Raw genomic sequence first — 15,240 nt, forward strand, 5'->3', positions numbered from 1 at the left:
AACTCGTACAGCGTGTTGGGCTTCAGACCCGTCACCATGTGGTTCAGGCTGGTGGTGTTGGCCATCTGGGGAGAGAGACACACACACACACACACACACACACACACACACACACACAGAGACACACACACACACACACACACAATAAACAAGAATTCAGTTTGTTTGATGGCAGATTATATTCACTGAACACTGATGAAGTCTGCAGGGAAGTACTTTGTCAGCCATGAGAATAAACAAATTTGATCATTTTTAACACACTAACTAATATTTTTGTCTATTAAATGGCAGAAAATTCTCAATTCTCAATCAATTAATCGTTTCAGCTCTAAACACAATCACTAGTCTGAATGTTGTGCAGCGTTCTGGATATATTACACACACTGACCACCGAGTGGAACCAGAACCTTTTACATTTTGAAATGCTCAATCATGTTTGTTGTGAAATATAGTGCCACAGACAAGTGTAGCCATCATGAATGAGCTGTAAAACCAGGATTACACAAACACACCAGGGGTACATTTCACATTTCTATGACATTACAAACTTTAAATTGGTCAGCAAATTTAAAAATATTCTGTTATGTAACCATTTATCTTGATCTCTGCTGGCCTGAGCTGGCAGCAGAGAAATAAGGCACAGCTTTAAGTTGCTGGGGGTCGCAGCAGCAGCGAGGCAGGTTCGCCAGGTCTGTAACAGCCCTATCTATAACGTTGCGTGCTATGACAAAAGTGCAGCTCTCCGGTGAGGGCTGTCAAACAGAGGGCAGGAGGATAGGAAAAGAAAACACTCTGTCCTTTAGAAACATGCTGCCAGTTTGAGACCAGTCGTCTCTTCAATAATGTAAAAGCTCGTCTGGCTAGACTCGCTCTAAGAGAAGAGAGGACATGAAGACAAGCAGCATTAAGGTGAAGCCATCAGTGGTCTCAAGTACAGCTATAGTTGCATGTAAACAGGATGTGCACGATGTAGAGGAGTCCACGCTGATAGAAAATACCTCTTAAATAGACTTGTTAATATATTGAATTTGGTTAATGGGACAGAAACATAATGAGCCTGTGGAAGTCTTTAATTACTGTCACAGTGTGAGAATCAAACCAATTTGAGCGTCCACTGGCGGCAGCGAGACTCGACTCCGTGTGTGTCTTCTGAGTTGGCTGTATGGAGAATGCACTGTCAGATCTACAGCCTCTTTTTCTAGTTCTCAGTTTGTCTTGTCCTTGTTGAATAATTCATCGGTAAACGTCGGCCTTTATCTGAACTCGGTCACAGGTTTGCACACATGATGCATACAACCATGAACGCACACACACACACACCATGATCCAGTATTCGGAGGTAAGGAATCATCATAATTGAGCTGCAGGTCAGGAATCAGAAGCTAAACACCTTGTCTCACGCTCGGCTCACTACAAATATTTTAATATATGTTTAATATATTACACTCATGCGCATGACTTCACTCTGTGTGCACTTTGCATCTGCATGACACTGACGCCAGCAAATCTATGTAATAAAAGAGTGCTGCACTTGATCATTTCACTGACCATGAACTCCAGATATGAGCTTGTTTAGGATTATAATTTAAAAAGCTATGATGATGAATTGACTACTAATCGATGTGATCATGATTTCATTTATCAAGCAAAACTTCTCAAATGTAAAGATTTCTGTTTTGGGCTGTGGGAAATTGTAATTAGCATTTTTCACTAGTTTCTGACATTTTATAGACTAAACGATTCAAATAATTAGCGATATTCAGGTTGTGTTCCTCAAGGTTTTCATGAAATTATTCTTTTTATGGTCAGCATTTTCTCTAACAGCCATTCAATGTATTTACATTCAGCAATTATCTCTCTATATAGCAGTTGTCATTGTTAGTGTCAGGGTCCGCCATTCACCCTGCAGGATTCAAATTGCTTACCTATGCGCGAAGGATTCACAGGAAACGATGCATGCATGTAATCCAGCGTTACCGTTTTCTGTTTGCTCTCCTACAGCCGTACCAGAGCTGCGTTTAGTTACCGATAATAAAAAACCCAACATTTCCTACTGCTGCTAGTGTTCAACTGGCAAAACACGGGGTGGCTTTTATTGTGAAGCAGCCACACTTTAGTAATTAAAAAGAAGCTTTAACATAATACACCATTGTGAGGCCTTTATAGTTTAATTAAACCACTATTTGTCTACAGATAGCGAGGAGCTGAGCCAGCCACTGAGCTGTGCAGTCTGACAACCTTTAATGAGAATGCGGAGCAAAGAGAATTTCATTCAACCTACATCCTCATGATCAACTACAATACAAGGCTTGTAAATATCCAGCTGTTGAATGACGATCAAAGTATTTGGTTTGGTTAAGTTCTGTTGGCTTGACCCTGAGAACCATTTCTTACTCAACCAAAAACAAGGTTGAGAGGAAGACTGATGCTCTAAATTTCGAGGAAGAATTTCTCAGTTAAAAGCAGAGTGAATACTTCTCTTTATGGTGCTTTGAATGTTGGCTGAAAATAGATTAACGCTCGGTTACAAATATTTTGCTGCCACTGTGCTTTGGAGCTGCTGTGGGGATTCTTTATTATAGATTATTTTATGGCATTACTTTATATTTTCAGCACATCAATACATCTCTCTGGTTAGTGCAGGCCTGAAGGGATGCACACAGTCCCACTGCACTGAAATACACAGAAATCGGGATGTATAAAATGAAGGCGTATCACAAGTTTGATAACACTGAAATGCTTTGAGTTGTACTTAACTGAATTACACCAAGTTGTAAACAAGTTACTCGAGCTTAAAACTGCTGAGCTAAACCAGAAAGAGGAGAGCGAGTTTAAGAAGTAAACTGTTTGTTTTTTTTCATGGAGAAATCATCCCCAATTAAACAGTAAGGATTTCAGAGCAAATCTACTTCCTGAATTGAATGAACACACATATAATCAGGAAGACAAGAATCTCTTACCTTCACTTTAGTGTTGGCAGGGATGTTGGTCTTCCAGCGCACCGTGTAGAAGCGGTTATCTGTGATCTTTTGGTTCTTGGGCAGCGAGTTGTCCGCCCAGGTCACCTTGATGGTGTCGTGGCTCAGAACGGAGGCCTGAACACCCACGGGAGGCATCATGGGAGAGGGGTCTGGTACTGGGGTGTACGGAGCATGGAAGAGTTCGTACAGGTCAACATCGGGGTCTATGGGGTCTGCACGTCAGGCAGTAAACCCGCATGCATGCACACAAAGTAAAATGACCAAAATTAAAACATAAAGAGAAGCGTGGCGTGGTGGATCAGACAGTGGAGTCAAAACAGGATGCAGGGAGGAATGAACAGGAGAAAACAAGATTAATGAGTTAAAACGAAGGACGACGACAAGGGAGGAAGAAAAAGATAAGTGCAACAAGGATGGGATTGGGATGGGTGAAGAGAAAGAGAGAGAAGATTCTATTAGAAAAACAGACACTGACCTCTACAACAGGACAAATCTACAGACTTGGTTGCTACATAGAAGCTACTGTACAGTATGTGATGTTCTAGCATTATAGTATGTAGCACTACAGAGAGAGGGAGAGATACTCTATTCATAAGAAAAGATTACAGTAAATGGAAAACTAGAGTGCAAGCACATACCCACAATCCTACAGCCAACTTTTCAAACTTGCACATTAAAGTCTTGACCCACTCTTTTCAGAAAGAGGCAACACTGAAATGTGTTTAGAAACGTTTACATCATGGAGCTTTTCACAACATTTTAATGCAAAGTGGATAAACAGAAGGACACTGAATGCACGGGAACATTTTCTTCTTTGAAGAGTGGCGTTGACAAGGTGCATTATGTCCTTGAAAACTGTAGAATATTGAGGCTTTAAGTAACAGTGTCTGCAGGCAGAGAAGAAAAAGAGGGTCACGGAAAAGTGGTGGATGTGTATGTGCCCGCGTGCTGCTTCTGCTGAATGGCGTTCGGTGAAAAGCTCGTGGTGAAAGGTAGAGCTCGGTCTCTCCCACTTTCCACAGTTTTCACTGTTCTTGAATCAGTACTGGATAATGACTGACGTGCAGAATACGAATTTTAAATGTTATTCTTATATTCGTTTTTACGGTGACCACATAGCATCTGATGAAGCCAGCACAACTACAATGTTTCTTAATGTGCAAGTAAATAAACCAATGAATAAATAAATAAATAAGAGGGGCTGCTCTTTTAGAATTAAGTCTAGTAGTATATTATCAGTTCTCGTGATTCTAGTATCAAAACACTCATAAATGTCAATATAGATCACATTTATTGGTTTGTGTAATTTTGTATTGTGCTATCAATATACTGTATATTGTGATGTAGTAATTTCTTTGAAAATTTAATTGAGGAACTGTTTATAGATAAAATAACCACATGGAAATAATACCGTCCTGCTTACTGATGTGACCGTTTACCTGCAGTGCCACAACAAGCAGAGATAGTAAAGGGAAAGCTCCCCGTCTGTCGTCTCACTGTATTTATCGTTATATCTATCCATTCAGCAAATACGTCAACTTTGACATTTAGTGGTTCTCACCTTTAAGGGCCACATCCAAAGTGCACTTGAATAAGATAAACGGTATTCAGTGTGTTGCGTAACAACAACCTGTTGTTTAATTATCTGTTTATGTAACTGTGGCAGTGTGTATATGTGCTTGCACGAAGAGCACTTGAGTGTGTTTGTGTGTTAGGTGCCTGCCCATTACACCCCATAAAGCCCAGTGAGAGTGTGTATATATTTGTGTGTCTATGAGAGGGAAAGAGGGGCTCAGACAAGCCGCCTCTGGCCGGCAGACTGAAGGATAAACGTTTCAAGATGGCCTTCTGGCCGCTGGTTTCTCTGTCCTTGGTTAAGTTGAGATGGAAGAAAAAGCTTTGGTCAGTCACCCGCGATGACACTCCTCCTCGACCACTTGTTGGTCCTCTCCTCCTCGCTCCATTTGACACCTCTTTGTGCCGAGCTGCCCTCATTATATTCCCAAGACTGAGTCAGAGTGTGTGAGTGTGTGTGCATGATGAAGATCTAAGAATTCATGTGGTTCTGGAGAGGCACTGAGGTTTTTGGAGTGGCATGCAAGCTGCATTTCTTTACCCAACTTGGAAGAATACAGTCTCCAGACTTGACAAGTAGAATACACTCCTGGAAAGAGGCCGACTTGCCCTTGTAACATTTGTTTTTTTACAGATTTCCTCCTTTTCAGTTAAGACGTCATATTATTATAACATATTCAACCTAACACTCAGCCTAAGTTCACGAAGTTTTTCCTCAGTTTTTTTCAAAAGTAAAAGTACTATGTAGGTCAGCTCGTCTTTTTAATCCCGACTTGAACAAACTGGCAGGAACGGAACGCGCCCCAGAGGATTCAGCAGCAGACGATGGTGGTGGGCTTTGGTTCTGCTTTGAGAGGAAACGTTTGGATCTGACGAAGGGTTGCCAAAGCCACCACAGGGGGTCTCTGCCTGTGTGCAGCGTTGTGTGTGTGTGTGAGGATGTGAGGAAGAGAGGGCTTCATAGAGAGGAGTGTACAGTGTGACAGTGTGCGGGCGTGTGCGCACACTCAGACTGCCACCCCCCCTTGAAGCATGTTGACGTGACTCATGTCATCCAGCATCCCACCCCTCTCGAGCGCGGCGGTGCAATAGTGCTGCGCCAGAGACAAACCGGAGTGATCAAGGCTGAGCGGGGAGGTGGGAGGCTGGAACGGAGAGGAGGCGGGTGCAGCCCACATTCTGGGACACCCCAGGGAGCATGGGCTGGTTGTCTTCTGACACTGTCACATAAACTGTGTGAACTCAGCTAACATGCAGTCTAAGTGGCAGTGTTTCACACTTTAAGATCATTTGTCAAGCACACTGCGTTGAGACTTAAGTTCTACTTCTAATTGTTAACAGGGTCGTGATCTGAGGCTTAAAGAACTATGGATTGTCTGGCGGGCAGCCAAACTGGATTATCATTATTCTGTGACTGATGCAACAAAGTTGTTTCAGTGTAATGAACGCAGATACGCAAAGATAACTGCATCACAGGCGACAGAGCGCAGTCCGACTGATACTGGCCAATTAATATTAAAAATATAACCTTATTTCAGGCGATACTTGTTTTTTAACACAAATACTATCCCCTGAAATCTTAATACCAGGACAACTGGTAATCTAAGGGCAAAATGTGATGGTTTTGAACATTTGATTAAAAAGACACCGCAAATATACTGGGGGCCATTAAGAAGAGAGTTAATTAGAGCAGTGAGACACCCCGATGACCCGTTATCTCTTTGTTAATTTAGAGTCCAGACACATTCTGCCTGATAATGATCTCAGGTTAGAGAGAGTGAAGATAAATGTCAGTCGAAGTCTTTTTTTCTTGGCTGACTGACTACAGCCACACAGTGCGAGTATATCCCGTAATACTGTGCGTGGTGTCTGTTGTGTACGAGCTAAAGGGAACAAAGTTAAAGGGATTTAAGTTTCTACCACAGACGAACAGTATGAATGCAGCTTCTTGCTTCGTAGCTCGTACCTGACTGCGGTCTGGTGATGGCGCTCTCGTACACTGGAATCCCCTCACCCACGTTATTGAAGGCCTTCAGTGTGATCACATAGTGGGAGCTGGGGTCTGAGAGAGAGAGAGTGAAAGAGAGAGGTTAAGACCGAGTGCAGTGAGAGAGACATGAAGAGCGAGATAAATTGATGCAGCCATCTAATCAAGCCAAAACTCTGGAGACTCTCGACTCATAATTGCAATATTAGACCGAATGAGTATTTGAATACAATCATTCCTCTTACTGTGATTGTAATGAAGGCTTCAATTATGCATATATAGATATTTTGCAACAACTCCTCCCCAAAATCTCTCCATTTCAAAAGATGGTGTTTCAACTCTTAATCCACTTCTAGATCCTTTAATGAAGCTTTGATTACTGTAGTATAATTGATGGTGATTAATTATGCTGTGAATAAAAACCAACAACAGAGTATGACCTACGTAATGCTACGGTGTGTTAAATCACTACTTATTACTGAAATCAGAACAGCTTTCTTGAGTTTTATTAAGAAATGGTTTCATCTAACTCCTCGAAAATTATGAAGTTAGTGTTGACGGTGATTTGTGTCATTTTCTCAAAGGCTGGATTGATCCTGTGCAGAAAACTGGCACTTGGGAGGTAGAACTTTATGTTGATGTTTCATTCGCTTTAATGACAACAAGTATTGTAATCACCAAAACAAGTTTGTTTTATTTAAACATTTTTGACCTTTAATTATTGTGTCCCCATTAGGCTAATCTGTGTAATTAGCAGCTCAGGCGTGTGGCAGAGAAGATCTCATTAATTCTCTAAATACTCACTATGAGGTTCAGATGAATTGCTTATTATTGTTTGTGTGTGTGTGTGTGTCTGTGTCTGTCTGATAGTTTCAGTGTCAGATATACCACATTCATATCTTTAAGTAGGACAGTCACTGAAATGTTTTACATGCTGACATTTTGGGCAAAGACTCATTCGTCCTCGTGGTCTCATCAGGATCTGACTAGTGGTATTAGAGACAAATATCTGAGCGATCAAATCAATATCTCAGTAAAAACAGCAGCACTGCAAACAGGAGGAAACAAAATGATGAAACATGTACCAATACAGAATGAACAACAGTGGTTTGTTCGTACCAAGGCTCTCGATGGTGTAGTAGCGCTGCTTGTAGTCCACTTTGATGGTCTGAGCATGGGGACTGCCGATGCCATAGCCGATGGTGTAACCGCGCACCACAATGTCCTGGTTCTCGGGCGGCGTCCAGCTCACGACGATGCTGTTGACCAGAGGCCGGACGTGGAGAGAGCTGGGCTGGTCTGGCACACGTGATTCTGATGAGAGAAATGACGGAAAACCTTTAGCCGAGCTCTTCAATTCCAGTGAGACGATCAGTTTATTTCAGTGCAGAAAAAGACGAATCACTTAGCCGTAAAAAGACGCATCAACTCAAAACCAACCGACTGGTACTGGTTTAGTCTGTATGAATTGAGACATTTTTACCATCCAGGTCGCTCTCGAACGTCTCTGCTGTGGTCCACTCGGTGGCCGGTCCCGTGCCGTTCACCGTCATGGCCGACACCCGGAAGGCGTACTCCGTCCCACGCTCCAGAGCTGAACAGGCAACACAAACAGGTCAGATTCAAAGCACAGGTACTTAGACTGAGCTGTGGCTGAACTGAATCTCAAGCAGCAATAAAAAATCTTTCATTAAAACTTCTCTCCTTTTCTAAAACCTGATGCTATTTTATAATCTACTGGTGCTCTCCGCTTAGCAGGTCAATTGGAGTTTCGAGTTGCAGACACAATAAATATTTTGAAAGCACAAATATCTTAAAACTTGTGTCCGATATGTCTCTGCACAATTTAAGGAGAAAATCTAAAACCCTGCCAAGGGAAGGATCAAGCAAAGGTTTTTGTGATGCAATTAAATTTCTATTCCACTCAATATCAAGTGGTTGAGATTTATTTTTCACCACTGATTAGTAAGTTTTGGTGGGTAAAAATGTATTTGCTGTTAAGACGTATGTAATAGCAGCAAGCACAAAGTAAAGCACTAAGGGACTAAAAAAAGTAGAAAAAAAACTTTTGGATTACTTCATATTTTAAAGCCATGTCTCCTTCAGAAGAAGCCGTTTCACCGCTGGGTGCCGGCTTTGGTATTCAGAAAAGAGGGAACGCCTGCTGACAAATGATGTGTTGCTGTATTAATTTGCTGTAAAAATTTTCATCATCGTCATATTGTCCCATTTGCACGCTACATGCTAATCCTGCAGTCTTTTTCTCTGTACCCACTATTCTGGGCCACCCTTGGGGGTAGCTTCTGAAGACTGCCTAACTATCCGTGCCTCCAAGGCTACAACATCTCCTTCTAAACGCTTTTGAACCAACAAACACCCCTCTGTTTCACCCCCCAGAATGTTCTAAAAAATCTACTTTTAAGTGTATATTCTCTTTGATGCAGCACACAGCATGAGGCCAGGCGACTTGAAAGTTGCTGAGACAACATCTAATATTAATCACCATTGCTGTGTCTCTCTGGTGATATTGTGTATACTTTGGTGGTAGCGGGTAACGCTAGGATACAGTAAGACATGTAACTCCATCTCAAAGTATTGAGATAAAATTCAGATGTTGACTAAATAAACAAACTTACAGCCAGCCTGACCCCAAACAACAACGTCTCCAGTCTCATGATCAAGATTTTAAATATTGCAGCATGTCAGACGTAGCCGACAGTATCTGAGATACATCCAGCAGAGATAAAAAACGATGACAGCATAAAAGTTTTAATGTAGTAATCTGTCTAAAGCATCAAAAGGGAACATTAGGATTTGGTAGTCCCTAAGAACAAAAAAGAAAAAAAGAGTTTTATTTCTGGAAAAAAATTATGTTCAACACTCGTATTGAAATGTTTCATAGAAGAGCTGGAGGCTGTCTACAGACTAAAATATAACACTGCAGCAGACAAGCTGTGTTTTGAATCAAGGGCACCAATCAGTCACAGTGCTATCACTATCTTGATGGCCCTGTTAGCACTTAGCATCAAAACACACCCTCGGTGATCCAAGTAGACAGCTTTAAACATGAGAGTGAACACACCTCATGACATATTGAGGACACAGCGGGACTCATTTGGAGGAGGTCAGGGATGCATTTGTCTATATTTGTAGAGTAGTGTAAATGCCAAAACGTCCCCAACTACTAGGACTGCCTGTTCAACTTAAACGCTTATATAAAGAAAATGTGGAGAGAAAGAGTTGGTTAACAACCTCTCTTTCAACCCATTTCTCTTTTTACATTCAAGCAAACAGTGACAATATCAATTTTCTGTAGCTATAGGCTGAATACATTATGAATGTTTTCTGCTCTAATTAGGAAAAATCAAGGTTTAGCATCCACCACCCTTCAGACCGGTATCTTTACCCGTTTATCCGATGCAGGGTTGCGGGAGGCTGGAGCCTACCCCAGCCCATACTGGGTGGGGTCCAAAATCCATCACGGGCAGTCAAAGCTTACCCACAGATAAAACCAAGTATGAGTAGCTAAGTGAAGTGCTGACACGGGATGCATTTAAAATGTATTTTAAAGCCGGGTGTGAACTGCTGTCCATCTCAGCTGGATCTAGACACAAACTGGACGTAACTTGCTACGTCTGAACTGGGACTATAGCTCGTCTCCACCGACACATACTGTATTAAATGCACCACATTCACACCCACTTGCAGGGGGGGATCATTGGGCAGTCTTTCTGAAAAACTGCACTGGAAGAAAACAAAGTTGGCAGATGGGAATTAAGTCTACCAGAAAGCTAAATGGTCATGGAATGAAAGTGAACATGTCTACTATTATAGTTGAGCCGAGTTGTGCTGAGTCAGTGCCCGTTACCGTCGATGAGCTTGTAAAGCTGGGTGCCTCCAGTGGTTTCTGCTGCTTCACTCCTCCGGGATCCTTTCCGGTATCGGATCTTGTAGCCGGTGATCTCCCCATTCTGGCCGTTAAGGGGTGGGGGCTGCCACCGAAGCATGATGCTCTGAGGGGGAAGAAACAAAAACCTACGTTAAGCACACGTGGGACCCATCTGCTTTTGGGCCTGCAGCTGTAAAGGTGACCTTGTGGTTTAGCAGGTAGCATCAAGCCTTCTCACACACCTTGGCACTGACGTTTTGTGTTAACGTAACTCTGCAGGTTTACTGTTCTGTTCGCCAGAAACACAGTCTCACCTGCCCCTCCCCTCCTCCTGACAGTGGTGCAAATGGGAGGGCCCAGCAAAAGCAAACACCCCTCTGAGCACGGGGTGACGCAGTGCAGATCGACGCATTAGGAAAAAATAAACACATGAATAATAGAAGGAGGTGTCCTGATGAGTGTGGTGTGCACGCGTGGGGGTGTGATCAGGTTAACCCTGCAAAGACACTGTGGCAGAAAGACAAATGCAGGAATTTTGCTGGCGGGCCCACGCCGCACGGTTGCGGGATTCACGCATCTGAGTTTTTGTGTGTGTGTTTAAAGAGATAGGTGGGGGGTAGCCCAGCGTGGGAGAAGAGTTAATTAACGCTTCCCCACTGTCACACTGATGCACAAAAGCCTGAATGCATGTAGAGGGCACACACGCTCCTCCCCAGCCGAGTCGAGGGAATTGCACAAATTAAATTTGTGTTAAGTGTGTTCAATTATTCCATTTTTCTTATTACACTATCGGTCCTGACTCGTTATGCACGCTGCTTTTCAACCTTCTTCTCCCTTATCATGAAAACCTGTTTTAATTGACTTTTGGAAAATCACAAGGGAAGGTGAGATGGCAGATGCCAAAAGGAAAAAAAAAAGGTGCAAAATAAGATCCCACAAACATGACTCTCAAGTTGCCTTGCAGGTAAAAGATGTGAGGTTCTGCTTGACAAGGCCCGAAGAGGAGACTGAATGAAACGCATGTTAATTATTTTTTTTCCCCCCAGTTCCATTTGGCTGGGCGTATCAAACAGCTAATTGCATAAATGCTTTGTATCTATATACTTGTACCAGAATTATAGACTTAATGACTGTTTACATTCAGAATTCAACACAATGACAACAAAGACAAGAATTAGGCCACTAATTTCAATAATGTTTAGGAATAAAAGGATGCCAGATGTTTCTGTCACAGTTTTAAATTGGTTTGTCGGGGTCTAATTGGGGGGGCGGCAGCTGGATGTACACTATCCATTCAAAAAACAATTCTGCTACATTTTCTGTCCTTTCCACAGGGTGTCTCCTCTTCATTTTACTCTTAACATTAGCATGACAGTGTTTTCTCTCCACAAATCTCAGCAGAGCATCCCTCAGCATGGGTGGCCAGTTCTCACTCAAGCTGGGAGTGTGTGATAGGATTGTCTACCATTTTTTTTTTTCTGGTTTGCTTTGACAGTTCTCTCTCACTCAGGCTCTGCATCGACCAGCAAAGGCCTAAAAGCGCTGGCTGCTGCTTTTGTAGTCAATGCACGCAGCCTGAGGTTTTTCTTTTTCAGTATCTCCTTCTCTTTGCTGCTTTCTGTTTGCACTTCCCATCTCGTGTGTTGGGTGAGAAACATCTCTTATCAAATTTAATCCATCACTCGGGCCGGAAACGTACAATAAACAGGCCTACAGCTCTCTGTTTGAAGATCAAATGGCTAAAGAGGGGCGAGTTTCCTTTTTTAATCAGGAGCCTGTTGTGAAGCCTGAAGCCACCTCAGCAGCCTTATCTAATCAAGAGTGTCACGAAGCAACTACAGTATGTTTAACCGTAATAAATCAGATTTAACACTAAGACTTAAAAAGAGTGTGAGACACCAGGAGTCATCGCCTGGGCTGTGAGAAATTTGATCCGGTTATCTCTGATCCAAAGAGAAATTCAATCAAGATAAAAGAAATCTCACTTTCAAACACTTAAATCTATTGTGAATTCATTACATTCATCCTGTCACCGAAAAAAACATGCTAAGCAACAGGGTGGAACGGCTCTTACCAGGGTAGCTTTGCACATAGTATCCCAATAAGAAATGACATGGCAATGTATAGGTAAAAAGACATCTATGTTTACTGGGCTAATTTGGTTGAAAAGTTAACTTATTTTAAAATTTGAACGGTGTGTTGGCAGAACCTAATTACATGCTGAAATATGGCAATTTAAACGCTGTTGAAACAACACTTCTTTTGATCTGTAAACCACCAAATCACCCCTTCCTCTGATACTTTGACCGTTATATCTTAACTCCCTAAATATTATTTTTAGAGCTTAGCTTCTACTTTTTCGTATCCGTTTATATTTGAGCCGCAGGCTTCTTTTCCCAGATACTGTACAGATGGAAAGCGAACCAGAGGATAAAACATTCTGACAGGCGAGTCTCCAGCCGATGAGAGGATCGATGAGGGTTCACACACCCTCTTAACCAGCTGGGGCTACAGGCCTCTGACGCAGCTAATCACACAGAGAAACAATGATGTTCTGGTCTGCAGGCTATGTTTTTGTTCAACCGCTTCTGTGCGTAAGTCAGTGAGTGTTGAAGCGGCTACATACACTGTGTACCAAACCATCAAGCTTCAGGCAATTTAGGTGCATTTGTCATTTATATGATGCATCTAAGAAAGTGTGTGCAACAAACAACAGAAACATCTAGACCAGTTACAGGTCCAGTTCAGTCAAGGCAACCAAGTCTTACCTTTGAGTTCTGGACCTCCAGAGTGAGGTTTTGAGGAGGCGCACTTGGTACTGTGAAACAAAAGAAAACAGATAATTTAATGTACTGTACACCTGAAACAATTAGCTGACTCATCGATCAGTTGATCAACAGATATAATTATAATATAATTAAGCAAAAATACCAGCCATTCCTAGTTCCGGTGTATTGCTGCTTTTCTCTGCCTTATGTGATAATAAACTGAATATTTTAGGTTTTGGAGTTTTGGTCTGAGAAAACCCTAACCCAAAACGTTTTATAGACGAAAGAATTAAAGGACAAAATAATTGGCTGATTAATTGCAATTTAGTCGCAGCTCTAATCTAATGCGAAGATGAAAACGGTGTCTTGCCGGATGTACAGTGCTTAACAAATTTATTAGACCACCACCCAGTGTAAGGTGTTTGCCACTGCTGCCCTAAATTAACAGTATTGCTGATTACCAAAATATTTTATGTTTCTGTAATGGTTAATCCACCAGTATGTGCAAGCCAAGCTCTTTAATCAAAATGATATCTTTAATGCTAAAATATAATTATTGTTGTTATCCATGAATTCTCAAATTAATGGTTTTACAAAAAAGCAGAAAAAAATAGTAAAGCACATTATTATTTTTTGATTGAGATGCCAAATTACAGTTATTTACTTGCATTCCCGAACAGGAAAATTTGTTTTGTGGTTGCAAGAATGCAAACTGTCATCAGGGCCAAAGGAGGTCATACAAAATATTCAGATTTTTGGTTAATATATGTGAATAAGGACTATTTAGTTGTTCCAGTGTGTTATTTGCCTAATAAATAACAATACAATTTTTAGTTTGAAACAAGTTTTTGACAGATTTCTAAAATATTTGTGTTTTCTCATTTTTATGACAGTATAATAAATTACTAATAAATTTGTTAAGCACTGTATATTTACAGCATACTGTGGACGACTCTATTTTCCATACTGACCGTCAGACAGAGTGCGAACTACAATGTCCTCCGTGGAGACACCCGGGCCGTGCTTGTTGTTGGCCACCACACGGAAACTGTACTCTGTGTTCTTCTTCAGCCCAGTCATGGTGTAGGACTGACTGTCTATGTCAACGTCCTGGAAGAGAGGGAGGGAAGAAGAGAAACATCAATTGCACGTCAGTTTCTTTAAAATCTGAAACAGAGTTGTGTGATTACAAATACCTAATATGGTCTTCAACGTATATATGAAACATGTTAAGATATAACAAAATGTATCTTCTTTTCTTTTCATCTGACGTGAAAAATAAGTGAAGGTGCTCACTGATAACTTAATATGTAAAGACAAATGATATAAAACTTCAATGAAAAAGGAAAATGTTTTATTCTTGAACGGATTACCAGCACAAGAAGACAAAACACACATTCATTTGAGTATTTTAGTACTGACAGCATGATTATGAATGCAGAAATACTACTGTTTTAGCATTCAAGTTTGATACTGGCTCAGACAGTTTTAATAGATTTACAACCCAAGCAATCTTTCAAATATGGCAAAGCTACAAACTGTGATGCCTGCTTGCATCATTTCATCACACTAACATTTCTGTGTAAAGATGTCCTCGTCTACTGAGACACAAATTATGCGTTCTGTGATTACAACTTTTTGCTTTACAAATTGGGCACGCTGGCACATGTCCAATTACTTCAAGCCAATTTGCATTCAGCTCTTTGCTTGTGACATTTTAAGCAAAAAGCGGAGAGACTTGGTGGAAATCTAATCTTGCTTCCAGAGCGGTCCAATCGCAGCCTCTGAACTCGGGTCAGATGATCGCCTGTGACCACATCACACTTGAAGATGCATCATAGGTTGTCCCTGACTTCCCCCCGTCCTTTAATATTTCATGTCCTTTCAGCACTGTGTCTTTCTAACTTCATCTCTGCGCTGTCCCTTTCCTTCACCTCTTCTTTCTTTCTTTTCATCCCCCTCTTCATCTCTCGCCTTTTTCACCTCATCTCTGGCTCTCTTCTCCAGGGAGCTGAGGCATCATTACTCAGTGCGCTGGCT

At 41.6% G+C, this 15,240-nt stretch overlaps 1 protein-coding gene across 1 annotated transcript in view; it reads right to left on the reverse strand.

Annotated features, from left to right (window-relative positions):
- The window catches only part of neo1a (neogenin 1a), a 145,532-nt gene that overhangs the window by 8,533 nt on the left and 121,759 nt on the right, over nt 1–15,240 (reverse strand). The window contains exons 11-18 of the mRNA XM_070922966.1: nt 14,172–14,310; nt 13,201–13,250; nt 10,412–10,556; nt 8,027–8,137; nt 7,663–7,857; nt 6,523–6,618; nt 2,961–3,193; nt 1–65 (exon numbers count right to left, since the gene is read on the reverse strand). The exon at nt 1–65 is cut by the window's left edge and continues 74 nt beyond it. Of these exons, the coding sequence (XP_070779067.1) occupies nt 1–65; nt 2,961–3,193; nt 6,523–6,618; nt 7,663–7,857; nt 8,027–8,137; nt 10,412–10,556; nt 13,201–13,250; nt 14,172–14,310 (1,034 nt within the window). The remainder of the gene's footprint in view (nt 66–2,960; nt 3,194–6,522; nt 6,619–7,662; nt 7,858–8,026; nt 8,138–10,411; nt 10,557–13,200; nt 13,251–14,171; nt 14,311–15,240) is intronic.

This window comes from Enoplosus armatus, chromosome 1 (genome assembly GCF_043641665.1).
Source record: "Enoplosus armatus isolate fEnoArm2 chromosome 1, fEnoArm2.hap1, whole genome shotgun sequence".
NCBI lineage: Eukaryota > Metazoa > Chordata > Actinopteri > Centrarchiformes > Enoplosidae > Enoplosus > Enoplosus armatus.